The 15,967-nt window shown below is 32.5% G+C and overlaps 3 protein-coding genes and 1 long non-coding RNA gene across 4 annotated transcripts in view; 2 read left to right on the top strand and 2 right to left on the bottom strand.

Annotated features, from left to right (window-relative positions):
* Positions 1-204: 204 nt before the first annotated feature.
* LOC112539563 (uncharacterized) lies at positions 205-1,792 on the bottom strand. Its single transcript, XM_025162231.2, has 3 exons — positions 627-1,792; positions 385-549; positions 205-316 (listed from the first exon to the last, which is right to left on the bottom strand). Exons 1-3 carry the CDS (start codon positions 1,581-1,583, stop codon positions 251-253), a joined length of 1,188 nt encoding a protein of 395 aa, XP_025017999.2. The 5' UTR covers positions 1,584-1,792; the 3' UTR covers positions 205-250.
* A 5,401-nt stretch (positions 1,793-7,193) lies between these two features.
* LOC107368921 (uncharacterized) lies at positions 7,194-8,609 on the top strand. Its single transcript, XM_015936815.3, has 2 exons — positions 7,194-7,705; positions 8,234-8,609. The coding sequence occupies exons 1-2, from the start codon at positions 7,324-7,326 to the stop codon at positions 8,506-8,508; spliced, it is 657 nt and encodes a 218-aa protein (XP_015792301.2). The 5' UTR covers positions 7,194-7,323; the 3' UTR covers positions 8,509-8,609.
* LOC107368918 (BICD family-like cargo adapter 1) overlaps positions 8,545-15,967 on the bottom strand; it is a 26,955-nt gene continuing 19,532 nt past the window's right edge. The window contains exons 2-7 of the mRNA XM_015936811.3: positions 11,968-12,183; positions 10,952-11,068; positions 10,465-10,866; positions 9,548-9,760; positions 9,060-9,446; positions 8,545-8,802 (exon numbers count right to left, since the gene is read on the bottom strand). Coding sequence (XP_015792297.2) covers positions 8,632-8,802; positions 9,060-9,446; positions 9,548-9,760; positions 10,465-10,866; positions 10,952-11,068; positions 11,968-12,183 — 1,506 coding nt within the window. The 3' untranslated portion in view covers positions 8,545-8,631. The remainder of the gene's footprint in view (positions 8,803-9,059; positions 9,447-9,547; positions 9,761-10,464; positions 10,867-10,951; positions 11,069-11,967; positions 12,184-15,967) is intronic.
* On the top strand, positions 13,692-15,837 carry LOC107368925 (uncharacterized). Its single transcript, XR_001570235.3, has 2 exons — positions 13,692-13,932; positions 14,418-15,837. It is a non-coding gene; the product is annotated as an uncharacterized LOC107368925 (long non-coding RNA).

The following is a 15,967-nucleotide window of genomic DNA, read 5'->3' as shown; positions in this document are numbered from 1 at the left end:
GGCAAAAATCTAAGCTAAATTTGAATACATTTCATAACGATAAAGAAAACGTAGCACAAACGAAACAGGGTTGTTCAATGAATCAATGTATTTGGAATTAGTTAATATTTTTTAGTCTATCCTGATTTACTGCAAAACAAAAGATAATTTGAATTTGGATTTGGATTTGTAAGTAAATCAATTTTCAATTAGAAGTGCATCAATCGTGTGATTTTCGATCTCGCATATCTTTACCGTTCACTTTAAACATCTAACAGCACTTGCGATTTGCATTGACAATGACAAGCATTAAATGAGCGGCCATTTCGATGAACACCTATGAAAATAAGGATATTTGACATGAAATATTGAACGAAATTACAATAAAGCTCAATATCTGCTTACCATTAAGTAGTTGAAGCTATTCATTTCTAGAGAGGCAAACATGGCAAACAGTTTCCTGTTCAACAAGTATTCAGAAGTAATCAGCAGTTTTATCTTATGATTTAGTTTGAGTTTATTGCCTTTTAAAATGATCACTCGAAGCAATTGCTTTTGACAGTGGTTAAGCTGTAAATAAATACGAAAAATGTGAACAAAATTTCCCCGAAATTTGTTGAAATCAACTAATACACGCAAAATACAACCTTTAATCTTGCATAAGCTCCACCAAGGAAATTAACTGATAGTCCACAGGCAAAGTTTAGTGTTCCAAGTCCAACAAGACAAATGAAATGAATCTTGTTCAATGGGACAAAACAAACCGAATACAAGATTAAAATTTGAGGAAAAAATGTATTGATGAATGCACAGGAATTCAATTTGGACCAAAAATAGCTGGCACAATGCGTTTCTTTCAGCAAGCCAAGGAATCTGCTAGAGTTTGCTAAAATTTTTCGATTCGATTTAATCACTTGATCGATTTGAGTTTTAAACGTTTCGGCGATTTGATGCAACTTTTGACCAACAAGGAAAGCATAAAAACCAAACAAGTAACACATAGTAACACACAAGACGACAGTTGTAAAGGCAGCTACAGTAGTGATCAGTGCATGAATAACGATTACAATCAGTAATGGGACGTTCGAATAATGGTTAATCATGTGTGGAATGAACATGCAAAAGGAAAATGTCGGACCAGCGAGAAGCGTGGATTTAGCATTGAAAAAGTAGAGCTTTGATGCGTGAACCAGTTTATCGTTTGGTTTGTCGAAAAAATCATCTTTTCCATCTTCCAAGATTGACAGACAAGTAAACCAAGTTTGCATTTTCACCGAATTGTTCGTTTTATTCAGTAAATGAAAAGTAAAGACTGAACCAGCCCACCAGAAAGCATGAACAAACCAAATTATATTGTGAATGGGAACCAAATCGTATGCGAAATCACCGATGGAAAGAGCTAGGAGTGGGTCAAGGGGTACAAAATTGTAGATGTAAATCCTGATCAGAAAGCTTAGGTGAACAAGCGAGCCAAAGGTCAACACGATTCGATTGTACCATGGGATGGGTAAAGGTAAATATTTTAGCCAAAAGAATTGTTTTCTAATCAGAAAGCTCGACAAGAGAAATGTTTGATTGGGATGAGAATCGCTCAACGGTTCCATTGAATGTACAATTTTGCTTGTGTAGCTATCAAGGAATGACAATAGAAATATTTAATCCTGAAATAACATTTTACATTCTCATGATGAACTTGCATCGAGACATAAAGTGACTCAAATACTGATTTTTTTAAGTTAATTAAACCTTAGAGGCTTCCGTTTTTCATTGTCTAATCGATACAATTGAACATCACTTTCCAAGTTTATTGCTAATGAGTTTACTTGCAAATCAAATGAAATCTATTAATAAAATTAATGATAATTTAATCACACAGCTTAATGATTATATTTCAATGATACTAATAGATGACGATGTAAGTCACAGCATTTTGATATCAAATATATTTAAACTTGTAGAAATCATTAATTCATAACTCAAATGGATTGTAAGAAAGATTTATTCACGCAAATTAACGAGGTTTAACTTCATTAGAAAAATTGATCAACTTCCATGAATCGGGAAAATTATTAAAGGACCAATTGTTTTGACTACAAGTCAAATGACAATTTTTGTTGAATGGTTTGAAAATATTTAATTGTTTGCTTTGATGTGAAATAACTCTAAAACGCTTCATTAGATGGCGATACTTGAGAAATTTAAGTTTGATACTTTCCACTAACAATTGTAAGTTTGATTATCGCTGAATGACACTCAGTTTGATTCAAGTTGAAAACTGATTCTCATCAAAACTGATTCTGTTTTCCAGAGAGCAACAGTTTTCAAGATTTCTAAATACATTTATGGTAAAATGAATCTTTAATTCAATCTGTTTCTCGTTATTCTGTGATCTTCAAAGGACTGCCTGTTGTAATTGAAAATAGGCCGGAGTTGTCAAATTACCATTAAGGACTTCAGAAACTTACATAAATCTGCATAATTTAATGTTTATCCATACAATATATAAAGTCAAAACATGAAATTTTTGCGTAAAAATTGTGGCCAAACTAAACGGATTCTACGGAGAATGTTTACAAAGCCAGAAAGGCATGGTTTAACTACATGTCCGAATCATAGTCAGAACTAAATCAGGTTAGGGGAAAAATGCAGAATCTGTAACCAATAACAATGATTGAGAGGGTAAATTTTTTTGTTTTCAGGCCGATTGTTCATTGTTGTACCAGAATTACATGTAAAACATAGTCTTTTGTATAAAGAGTCAAGAGTTAGGTGAAGAATCTGATGTCTCTAACTGTAAAAAAGAGATCAAAGTTTCAACTTGACTCGACTCAACCGGTGTTGTCAACTCATTGCAAGCATAAGTTCCAGTTGTTCATCCATACAACCATGGTTGGTTTGGGTGAAGTAGTGTTGGTATACAGAGCGGGAGCATAATTGTCTGGACCCCAGTCTAACCAGAGAACTCGATCGGCCGGATTTTCATTCATGAATCGTGTTCCATCATAAGTTCCAACAAAGTATTAAGTTGCTGAACCTACAGTTGGACCTCCTGGATTAATGCCCAGGATATCATAATATCAGTACCCAAAGCTCACGACCATCGACCTCAAATCGTATCAAAGCTGGACATTTCTAAACACCTCCATGCGAACCTTGACTTGGCTTCTCTCCAAAACTGCTCAAATAGGTCCAATCAATTAGGTTGGTTGACTTGTAAAACATGGCTGCATCACCAGCAGCAAGTGACATGATGTAACCATCGCCATATTTAAGGAGAGAGGGATCACGGAAATCGCGTTTTGATGGGTCAACCAGGATTGGGTTATTTTCATAATTGTTGAATGTTATGCCATCGTAGCTGTAGGCCAAGTGTTGGGTCTGTGGAGTTGGTGATGAGTCGTTGCTTCGAGTAAATATTGCAACCAAAACTTTTGAATTTGCCGTTTTCTAGAAAAGAATTTTGAAAATAAATGATTAATAAATTGTTTGGATAAAGCACGAACAAATGAACGACAATTTTTTCCAAGTTTTAGACTGTCTTTTCACTGACAAAGCTTTTTAAAGTAAAAAACGTTTAACTTTGGTTTTCAGTTTTCACATCAAACTCAGATGATCGCAAGACCAGAAAAATAAATGTTTCATCTTCACATTGGGTAATATTATTAACTAACAAAGTTGTAAATTCAAAAGTGAAAAGTGTGAAATTGAGTCGATAAGTAGGTGTTAAAGCAAAAATAAATAAGAGTTGACATTCTTACCTGAAGACCAGTTATGTTGGTTGAGTCAATAACAACCGACCCTGTAAAGGCTGCTCCAGTCTGGTCAGGATACAAGACAATGGGTTTATTTTATAACACCACCGTAGAAGGTCCTTCCAGGTTGTATGGTTTCGGTACAAGGGATTACCAGTGAGTCTGAATGATATTGATAAAACAAATGGTATTTACAATTGGAATAAGTTAATCGTTTGGAATCCAAACTTTGGATAAGTGCTGGGTTTTGATCAATTGAAAATCGATTTTAAATCGAGGATCGACTTGTTGGTGCAACTCGATTAGGAATATGGAAAATCGATCTAATGTCAGAAATTTTCTTATAGAAAAAACTTGATTCAAATTTATTTTTAAAATTTACAATTTGAACGATTCATTTCTGTTATTCACTCTCAATCACTCATTGTCAGTATTGTCAGTTTGGTTCATTTTGATTCAAGCTTAAGTGCTAGATCGGCCAACACTATTTTTGGTCATTGAGCCATGAAATTGGAGGTGAAAAGTGATACTGAGGCCTCCACTTTTCCCCATAAACTTTACTCTCGGTGTTCCCTTGAATTAGCATTCCTTGGCTCAAATAGATAGCATCAAGTGAACAATCACTTAGCAGAATAATCAATGTACTCCAAGAATAAACCAAATTGTTTACCATATTGTCCTTGTGTGATTAGTTAGAGGCGACTTTGTTGTGTTGTAAAAAAAGCAAATCAACTTTTACAACTTTTTACATTAAATGTTACAAACCGATCATGACTTATCGACCACAATTGTATTGACCACAATACATTCAATCCACATTTAAAAGACTTAAATTATTAATAGACTAATCAACATAAAAATGAGAAAAAATAAAATGTACAATAAAATCTGGTTACACAGCTGAACAAAATTCGATCAAATTTTGAAACTTACAAGTGATTTTATCAAAAACCATCGATTAAAGAAAGTTTTTAATTGCACAAATAGCTCCAGTCTTTATGTCTTAAGTCTATTAGGCCGAAACACTCAACTCAAAATCGTTTTCATGCCCATTAACCACCCAATAAACCATAAGTCATCTGATCGGATTCTTTTTTTTCCTTCACCATGTTGAGCATAATCACTTAACCTGTCAACAGCAATATAATAAGCATAATTATCAATAGAAAAGACAATCAAATGAAAAGTGAGTTATGTCAATCAAGAGATGCTTTCAATGGTGAAATGAATGAATTAAATGCTGATCAAGACAATTGTCAATTCGTCAACTTGCGTCACTTAATGATTAAATCTAATTGCTTTACTTTTAATTTCTTACTATTTAGTCATTGGAACAAGAGAAACATGCACTTCGTCGGAAACTGGACAATCTGGAGGGTGAATATGAAGGACGAGTCAGTGAATATCAAGCCGATTTGACTGCACTCAAGAAAGAGCTTAATGACCAGCAGACTACATTGAAACAGTATGAACGGGAAAAGGGTAAAATGGTTCAAGAATTGATGGAACAGAATCACAGGTTAACAACAGAATTGAAACAAGTAAGTGATTAATTGATGTTTATTGATTGCTATTTTATCCCTTTCAATGGGTCAACATTAAAAATAATTGAAATCAACCTTTTAAATCTAAAGATTGACTTTACTGTCTTTGAGTAGTTGATCTTTTTCTTGCTTTGTTTTGAATACTCCAATTTTAACACATTTCAGACCATTGATAGCAGATATTGTCTTAATCATTCAATTCAGATGCAGAGTAGAAATGGAAAGGATAAAAAGTAAAGTAAGGTTCGATATTAATGTTTATATTGGCTTGCTATTCATTGCAAGCTAATCAACAAGACCAACAAATTATCGTTAGCAAGGTAACAGTTTATCGTAATCATTGAATTTAGATCAAGAGTAGAAATGGAAAGGATGAGGAATTCAATTGGAATGTGATACAACTTTTGACCGACGCTAAAAGCATAAAAGTCAAGACAAAGTCACACATAAGGAAACAGTTGTGAAGGCAGCTACAGTAGGGATCAGTCCATGTCTAACGATTACCTAGCTGATGACCTAGCGACTTGATTTTATTTTCAATGCATTGAGTGTGTATTGCATGTATGTATTTTAATGACTGGCAGAGTTGAAGAAATTTTTAGAGCCAAAAAAGAAGGTGTAGTTTATGTTATGTTGAATTGACCACCGAGTGTGTTGCCATCAGCATCCCGCTGTGGTAACAAAGCTATTTATCTGTGATGATGAATTAAATGATTGACTAAATTTGGATCTTCCTTTTTTCATCATCGTCTTTCCTTTCCAAGCACCTTGATTTAAATAATTTGTTGATCCTTTTTTTCTTACTTGTAAAGCTTGAACTAAACATCAGCAGGGTTACTTGTTAGTCTTGTTAGCATGTTGATGATGATCAATTTAATAGCAGATCAAAAAGCACAAAAATATTATAATTTTAAGTTTTTTTTAATCTCACCATTTACATGATATATTGCTACAGTTCAATCAATAGAGGAGATAAGCTTGAAAATGATTAAAGATGAGGGGCGAGAAGAGATGAATAGCTAATGGGCAGGAAGCAAGGCTCATTTTCACGGGTAAAAGGGTCAAAAATGGTGAAACAAAATTAGAGAGAGAAAGACAAGATAAAGGCCCAAAAAAACAGAGATGATAATAAAGTGATTCAAGACTGAACAAGCTCATATGATTAAACTAATTAAAGGTTTGGTTTACAGCAAATTTTTAGTCTTTCGAGTTATAATGAAAGGTTTATCGGTAAAGAAGAGTTGGCCACAAAAGGTTGATCCAAATCTCTTTGGTATTCAGCTCTTATAGCTTTATTATAGCATGTAATAAAATGAAATGATTGGCAAAGAATCATCATTTTAGTCGTTACCATTCCTTAGATATGAAAGTGCAATGAAAGGATTTGCCATTCGGTAAAATCTTGAAAGCTTTTGTTTCGTTAACCAGACTTTGAGTTGACGCTGAGATTGGACTTAAATTTCGAGATTCCGCGACGTTTCTCCTTCTTTTCTTGACTTGAAAGTTCATCTTTGAGTTGCTCATCCAGTAAGCTTTGCATATCAACCCATGAAAGAGTGTCAAAGGAAATTTTATAATTGATTGAAAACATTAGCATAGAGAAGGAAAGTAAGACTAGGATGATGGAGGACAAGGCAAACAGTAAAAGTCATATTGAGATGATGAAGCAAATAGGAATGGTTGGCGTTTTTTGTTATCGTTAAGGTTTACCCAAGTTTTCAAGTAATCACCAAAGTTGTAATATTTAATATGGTTAGGCCCTCAAATTTGGAAACGTGGGTGTCGTGCACCTTCATCTCTGTCCCCATCCTCATCCTCATCATATTATTATTAGCTATAGGATGTTTCAAGCTCCTCCTTGCTAACCCGTGAAGTTCAAATAGGCCAAACCTTTGTGAATAGGAACCCAAAAAAATGTATTAATTTTTCATTTTCATTTACTTTCAAGTAAACGGACCAAGTTATTTTCCCATTTTTTACAAAATATTTTCAAATATTTTTTGATAATCCTTTTTTTACTTGTCCCAGTCTTTTGTCTGTCACTAAAAATGTCAGGTGTTGATGGTCATGTACATATTTTTAGACCCTGGGATCAATCATCATCTTCATCATCTTCATCAAACTCGTCAAACTCATCAATTTCATCGTTTCCCTCATCAACCTTGTCTCATCCACCTTCTTCGTCTTCATCTTCACTATCATCACCATCTTCATTATCAAAGTCAATGTGTTGCTCTCAATTGATTCAACCATATTATAATAGTTTAAATGTGTTTACTCCACATCAATATCATCACCATCAAAGTGCATCTTCATCAGCATCAAATGTGCCGCAAAAAAAGCAGCGAGCAAAGAGATTTAAATGTCCACATTGTCAAGTTGCCTTTTCAAATAACGGACAACTCAGAGGACACATAAGGACTCATACAGGTTAGTACATTAAATGCAGATTCATAACAATCACAATGACTAAATAGAGATTCCGTTATTATATGAGTTTGATTTATAAAAGCCTGTAATGTTGTGAGTAAATCAATTTAAGCCAATTTTCATTTTATTGAGTTATAAACTTTACATGATCATAAATGCTTACAATACAATTCCTATAGTAATTTGCCTTTTAGTCTCGAGACTCTCGAGTGATCTGAAAAAATTGCTAAATTCCAAGTAAATTGTTTCATACTAAACATTTCGATAAAAAGATTGCGATTTAAACAAAAAAACTCGCATTTCTTGTTTCGTTAATTTCATAGCTTTTTGTATGTTTGTTGCTCATTGATTTACATCAACCAATTACAAGTTCATTCAATCGGGATTATTATTCAATTTACTTGTACGGGATTAAGTTCGTTGTTGCTTAACTTATCTCCCCAGTTTAAACCGTAAACACATGAAAATCTTGAAGAGCTTAGTTTCAAGTAATTGATTGATTCTTATTTTTATCCTTCTGATGATTAGGTGAACGTCCATTTGTTTGTGATCATGAAAATTGTATGAAAACATTCACTCGTAATGAAGAGTTAACTCGACATCGACGGATTCACACTGGTATAAGGCCGTTTTCATGTTCAATTTGCTCAAAGCGATTTGGTCGCAAGGATCATCTAAAGAAACACCAACGAACTCACGATAAACGCCTTGCAATACAATCAACCACCGCTCAGTCAATCAGCCAAAATGCCTTAACTAATCATTTCCTTCCTCAATATACTTCCTTTTTGACTTTAAACTGAAACAATTAAAAGTAAACAACAATCTAACTGATTATCTACAGTTAAAATCATGTGTACATTTATTTGTATTCATTTATTACAATATTTTGTTTTCATTATTATATATATACATATTGAACATATTTAATTTGCCGTTCGAAACAATCTTAAAAGCTTTGTTTTGTTAACCAGGCTTGGAGTTGACGCTGAGATTGGACTTAAATTTCGAGATTCTGCTTGGCGACGTTTCTCTTCCTTTTCTTGGCTTGAAAGTTTATTTTTGAGTTGCTCATCCAGTAAGCTTTGCATATCAACCTATGAAAGAGTGTAAGAAAAATTTTATAATTAATTCAAAACATTAGCATAGAGAAGGAAATAAAGGAAAAGTTGATGAAAGGTGATTGAAAATTTAAATCAAATGACAGCTAATCGTTTAGAGAAATATGCTTCAATGTGAAACAATAAAAAAAAACTGCATTTTCTGAGAAGTCCAATTGAATGGAAAAGCTTTACTGTCCATCATTTATCCTTTAGAATTGGTCAAAGTTTGGAGATGAAAAAATGGTAATTACCTGCCACTGTTCCAATTGTTGTGATAATGTTATCTTTTGTTGGATTGCTTCCATTAATTGACTATTAATGTGCATACATTCGATTCGTGTTTTGGCTAATTCAATTTCAACGGCATTCTTTCTTGCAACTGCTTGATCTCGAAGTTCCCAAGCTCTTTTAACAAGCTCATCTTTACCCATTACACCGTCAGTATCAACTGATTCTTTAAGATAATCTCTTTCTTCTTTAACAGCTTTCAATTCAGTTTCTAAAATGGTCATTTGAGTTGCCATCTTCATCAATTCATCATTTTTACGCTTAATTTCATCATCCCTCTCAACTGCTTCTTTGGCCATCTTTTCTAACTGTAAACGTTCACTGGCAATTGATTGACATGAGACACAAGGCTGTAAGAATAAAAAACAAAAACCAAATTAGTGTTAATCATAAACTCAAACAGATTATAAATATTAATAATCATCATTTAATTTCTTTATCAAATACATACCAAATCATCCATCTCTTCAAGTAATTGTTTGTACTCTTTGAAAGCAGCTGAAATCATTCCCGGCCTCACATGGTTACAGTTGATATCTTCAGGAGTTGCCGGTATACCTGAGTCTCCGGTTGAATTAAAATGACCACTATTCTCACGGCGACGATGAAGATCTTGACACATGCGACGTAATTCATGATATAATTCAGACAATTCTTGGCCATTCTGTTGGTGTGAAAAAATTGAGAAAAATAACAGATTAGATGTGAAAATTTCCCAGATTATGAAAGATATATTTGCTTGTAAAGGGTTCAATTGTAATTAACCTTTACCAATATAATGGCTTTTAAATAATCTTCAGCTATAATTTTCGCTCTATGATTACCTTCAATTACCTTTCTTCATAATTTACACTAATGATCAATTTCAATTATTACAACCAACAAGCTTATCAAAGTGTTTAAGGAAACTAACATTATCCGTTACTGTTGTTGTTTTCATGAAATACAGTTAACTGTAAATGTTTGCACTTTTAATTTGATAAAATTTCCAGCCGACTAATAGATCGTACTGTTGACTCTATTTAGCAATCAAATTGCAGGAGTTAATTCCATGCATTTCATTGCTCATTAAATTAAATTTCCTAATAATTGATCGATTATCATGATTTCTTTTGTCATGTTTGATTGTTGGTGGATCGGTTAGAGCGTGTTTTATAAAAAAATTAGATCTAAACCTTGACCCACAACTGACTGCTGGTTAAAATTAATACAAATTTAAACACCTTACTTGGGATAGAAAAGGTTAAAAATGTTTGTTTGATAGATGAAGATAAATTAGTATGAAGGTTAAAATATCTTCAATCATTTATAATTTAACCATTACAAGGCAATATGGATCAATCAATTGATTTGCATAAGATAATTTACCTTCCAATTTTCATCAAGATCCTTTGAATAATCACAGATATCTTCATCCAAGTTAAGATTAGATTTAAGATCATCCTCAATTGATGAGGATGAGGACATTTCAATCTCATTATACAGTGATGTTGGTTGCCCGCCACCATTACCAGTTCCATTACAATTAGGTGTGTTTGTCGTTGACCCATAATGGTCCATTTTATGTTTCAAATGATCATTAATCACTCGGGCTTCCTCCAATTCCCTTTGTAGATTGTTGATTGTAATGGTTTGATCTTGATTCGTTTTCTCCAACATTAATATCCTCTCGTTTGATTCTTCAAGGGCCAAGCTAATCTGTTCTCTCTCCTCGTTAAGGGCACTTATTCTTTTTTCTAAATCACTTTTGCGTTTACTCAGTAAATTAATCTAAGACAAACAAATTAAGGTACAAGATTAGTAAACACTGCAAAAGACAAAAGCGAGGTGAAAAAACGCAGACGATATTACTTACTTCTTCTCTTAATCCTTCCATTTGGGCAACGTGGTCGTTAAGATTGGAACGGCGCGCGTTAAACTGTTCACGTAGGGACAATAATTGATTTGACAATTGTTCCTCCGATTCGGATGCCTGAAGATGACCACAATTAAAAAAAGGTAATTATTAAAATAAAATAAAATGAACGAGATGAGGTGAAAGACGAAAAGAGATGAAATGGTGAAAACAAAAGACAATGGTGAAAGCTTAAAAGTAACGGCTGATTTGAAGAGAGCTCAACAACCAATGGCTACCAGCCAACTGATTGAGTGCAATTTTTAAATTATTAAACACAACCAATTGGATAACAGAGAGTATAATGTTGATGTTTATGATTATGATGAAAGGATGATAATGAAGGTTACAGTAAACAAGTAAACAAGTAAACTGTAAAATGCCATTTTTGGCAATATTTTTAGTTCTTACAGGTCAAACCTTAAGATGGCTAAAGAGTTGATGAAGGTGAGAATGGAAATTCATTTTTGCTGGATAAAAACGGATAAAGGTTAAAGATATCATTTAATGGTCCAAATGATAAAGGTGGATATAAGGTTAACTAAGATTGCCTTAGGTCAAGTTTCAATTGATTTTGGGTGAACCAATCAATATTTTTAATAACCAATAGTAGTCACCATCATAATGAACATTAGTTTTCATCAATATTCACTTTCCATTCTGTATTAATAAAACACTTGATAACCCAAAGGGTTTTTTTAAAATTGTAATTTATATCGGTAAATGATAAGCATTCCCAATTAATTGCAATTATTAGACTCATAATCATAATCATCTTCTCACTGTTATTATCACAGTGTATTAATAGTCTGAAATGTGTTAAAATTGGAGTATTCAAAACAAAGCAAAAAAACGATCAACTACTCAAAGACAGTAAAGTCAATCTTTAGATTTAAAAGGTTAATTTCAATTATTTTTAATGTTGACCCATTGAAAGGGACAAAATAGCAATCAATAAACACCAATTAATCACTTACTTGTTTCAATTCTGTTGTTAACCTGTGATTCTGTTCCATCAATTCTTGAACCATTTTACCCTTTTCCCGTTCATACTGTTTCAATGTAGTCTGCTGGTCATTAAGCTCTTTCTTGAGTGCAGTCAAATCGGCTTGATATTCACTGACTCGTCCTTCATATTCACCCTCCAGATTGTCCAGTTTCCGACGAAGTGCATGTTTCTCTTGTTCCAATGACTAAATAGTAAGAAATTAAAAGTAAAGCAATTAGAGTTAATCATTAAGTGACGCAAGTTGACGAATTGACAATTGTCTTGATCAGCATTTTATTCATTCATTTCACCATTGAAAGCATCTCTTGATTGACATAATTCACTTTTCATTTGATTGTCTTTTCTATTGATAATTATGCTTATTATATTGCTGTTGACAGGTTAAGTGATTATGATCAAAAGATGGCTTCATCAATTGGATTTACAATTAATGTTTACCATTTGGTTAAGGTTAACAAAAATGTTGACTCGAAACAATGTGTTTAGCCAAATATCCCATGAAGCTTCAATAATGTTTTACCCTCAGTTGGTAATCAAATTGATGATCATGATTATAATGTAACCAGGATTTAATGGTTAGTTTAACTAATATAGTGAAAAAGATATTTTATATTGAAACGAAACCTTTACTTGTAATCATCTTTTGATTCCCTCAACCAAAGGATTGAAAAGATCAATAAAAATTATTCTTTTCTCAATAGTAATGAACATTGAACACAGTTTTGAAATTAAATGTTTGCATGAGATAATCAATTTCAATCTTATTGACTTCAACACAATTTCAATCGGGTTTTCATGTATATTGCGCTTTATTACGCTTCTTGCTGACAGACAAATGATTGAGAGCTTTTTGTATCAGTTTTAACGATAATTAGCAACCACAGAGTTAATTATTATGGTAACAATAAAAGTGTAACTGTTATTAAAAACATACAATCAAAGTAAATTGAGAGAAATGGTTACAATTTTAAAGAAGCATTCAAATCACTATCTTATGGGTTGCACTGTGTGATCTTATGGTAAAGTCATGGCATGTTAACATTGTAAATGAAAGAGTTGGCCACAAGATGAATTGATTTCTTTCACTTGGTGTTTATTGTCCCCCAATTGAGGTAAATTAACCTCAATATTTTCACTTTAATCACCTAAACAAACAATTCAATGATGTATCAATAAGGCCGCTTCTTTACCAATTACAATAATACAATCATATTGTACATCACATCGTAAAACCATCATAAAACCATCAGTTTTTCCTCACCTTTAATCATCTCACTGATTACAATGGAAGCTAATATTCAATCAATTACCAATCTTTTGATGACTTCAAGTTTTTACTTCACCATTGATTGCAATTCAAATCAAAGATGATGATTGAACCATTGTGATTGATGAATACATGTAAAACCAACAACAGCTATCATTTATTTTCAAACAGCAAGTCCCAACACAATTGATGGATACAACATTGAACAGTTATAGACTATTGCAAGTGTTAAAACAGTAATCATCTTGATCACAGGATTAAACAAATTGAAAAACTTTGAATTACTTTGAACGATATAATCTAATTATTTCATCGAGTTTACTTTAAATTTCAAATCTCAAAAAATATCAAGCTCAACCATCTCCATCTGGTTATTGAGAGACAAACTAATAAGATAACGGCTGATTAATTTGTTATGGCTTGTTGTTTTGGCGCTATTTCTACTTCCATCTTGGTTAATATGGTTTTAGTAATGGATTTACATTATTAATTTTTTTTATTATTAGTGGACATTGACAGCTGTATAATGGATATTACTTGACAATCATTAAATAATGATATCGCTTGAATCATTCCAATATAATCCCGTTCTACTGACCATTTCATTCACTTTCAGTGTTTACCGGATGATTGCCTGTTTACCGAAATGATTATCATAATGTTAAGGTAAATTATATTTTTTTTTGTTTCTTGTCCCTCTAATAACAATAATAATGAAGGTAATAATAATGGTAATCATGATATTGTATACCCGAAATTTCAATAAATTGAGCTCATTTTAGGGATAAAAAGACGGAAAGTTTAACTCTCTCTCTCTTTTTCTCAGCCTATTGTTGGTTTAGTTTCTACTTTTTTTCTTGGTTATCATTATTTTTTCTCTCTTTTTTATTTTATCAACCTTTCTTCATTGCTAACTGTTTATGTTAAATTGATAAACTAATGGAAACATTTTAAGATTAACATGTAATGAACACTTTACTTCAAACATTTTGATTGTAAAATTATCCATTATAGTCAAATTTTGACCCCATTTCAATCAATTTAACAGTTTAGGCCCGAAATGATTTGCACCATTGAATTGGAGGGTAAAAGTATGACCTTTTTCATTCATGTTACACTAATGCTTGTTGTATTGATTTATATTGAAACAGGTAAAAGATCAAACTCGTTAACTTGGACATCAATAAGTCTTTACAAATGAAACAATCACGGTTCCAACAAGTAAATTAATTATGATGGTTGAGATTATCAAAAGATTGATCAAAAGATTATTCAGTTGTTGATTGCCAATTTAAACGCTGTACATACGAACAAGAAGAATCAAGAAAAAGTCAAAGTTACAGTTACCCAGTTGCAGAGAAAAGGTTTTCCCGTTAACTTCCGTCTTGCTTCAATGTTACCACAATCAAACGATTTCTCGTTCATTGCAAAGACCTTCCAACAACAATAATCAGTACCGTTAAGCCTAAACAACAAGCCACAACCATCAAATGATTCATTTTCATGGTTGTCTGATAGATCCGTAAATTTCAACCATCATCTTCATCACCATCAGATACAAAGGTGCCATCAACATTAACAGCAACAAAGTTTATACTTCAATACTTGGCTTTTTTCATTGCTGATGTTTCTGATGTGCTTATCCATTTTGTCTACAACTTTTTTATACCACTCTAGCAACGATAAATGCCTCGATTACTATGCATCGATGAGGATAAATAAAAAATATTTCATTTATTATCAAAGTTTGGTATTGTGGAGACAATTAACTGTTGACTTGTTGCTTTGCATCGTTAAACCTGTTTGCAAGTTTGTTTTGTCTATTTGTTGCTCTCCTTTTTCATTGTTGCTGCCTCTTGTTGTTTAAACGGAAGGAAGAAGGAAGAGGTTAAGATTGATGTGCTTCAAGAAAACAGTTATATCAAAGTATAATATAACATAGAATCATCATCATCATCGTCATCGTCATAAACGACAATAGCATCTACCAAAACGTTCTAATTATCTTAAAGGCGAAAGTTAATCAAGGCTGTCTTACCTGGTAATCATGGTATTGTGAGCTGTTCTTATTAGCACTATTCAGTTCGCTCGGAGATTAATGAATTAATAAACATGCTCTAATAAACAGTACATAATGAATGGATCTTATTTTCATTAAATTCAATGGCTCAACTTGACGAAAACCTTCCTAAACTAGATTTAACCTTTTCTCATTCACTTAATTCAACACCTAACATTGTAAGATCAAGGTAGAAATGAAGGCTTCATCCACAATCAACTGTGAACTCAAGGTGATTCTTAAATAGCCATTTAATAGCATTAAATTTTAAATTAAGTTTAAATTGTTATGAAATTGTAACCCAAATAAAGTCAACTCTTGCATCTCTATTTACCAAGCACATTAGTAAACATTTGTTGACTATAAACCAATGGAAACAATAGCAGCTGTATTACTCACAAACAAATTGTAACAAGCATTTTGTGTGAAAAACAAATTAAACATTAATTGTAACCAATCACTTAGATCAAGGTTCATTAGTCAATTAATTAAATAATATTTCAAATTGTTTACCCGATTATGATTGCAATTACCTTTTGTTATTATGTTTACCTATCACATTGAATAATAGATTATTTTGTTTCTCTTTGCTTGGTAACATCCATAAGCTACACCTTACTTTAATTAATAGTTAACAAGACA

Source organism: Tetranychus urticae, chromosome 2 (assembly GCF_039701765.1).
Source record: "Tetranychus urticae isolate SD_2017Ah chromosome 2, NJAU_TeUrti_SD_1.0, whole genome shotgun sequence".
Lineage (NCBI taxonomy): Eukaryota > Metazoa > Arthropoda > Arachnida > Trombidiformes > Tetranychidae > Tetranychus > Tetranychus urticae.
The sequence above is the reverse complement of the archived record's forward strand: the minus strand, read 5'-3'. Positions and strand labels throughout refer to the sequence as shown.

Bases quoted from the DNA above. Each gene is read 5' to 3' on its own strand.
- LOC107368921 (XM_015936815.3), top strand. From the start codon at position 7,324: ATGTCAGGTGTTGATGGTCATGTACATATTTTTAGACCCTGGGATCAA. The intron at 7,706-8,233 runs GTTAGTACATTA...TCTGATGATTAG, and splicing joins ACACATAAGGACTCATACAG to GTGAACGTCCATTTGTTTGT.
- LOC112539563 (XM_025162231.2), bottom strand. From the start codon at position 1,583: ATGGAACCGTTGAGCGATTCTCATCCCAATCAAACATTTCTCTTGTCG. The intron at 550-626 runs GTTGTATTTTGC...ATTTATTTACAG, and splicing joins GAGCTTATGCAAGATTAAAG to CTTAACCACTGTCAAAAGCA. The intron at 317-384 runs GTAAGCAGATAT...TTATTTTCATAG, and splicing joins ATAGCTTCAACTACTTAATG to GTGTTCATCGAAATGGCCGC.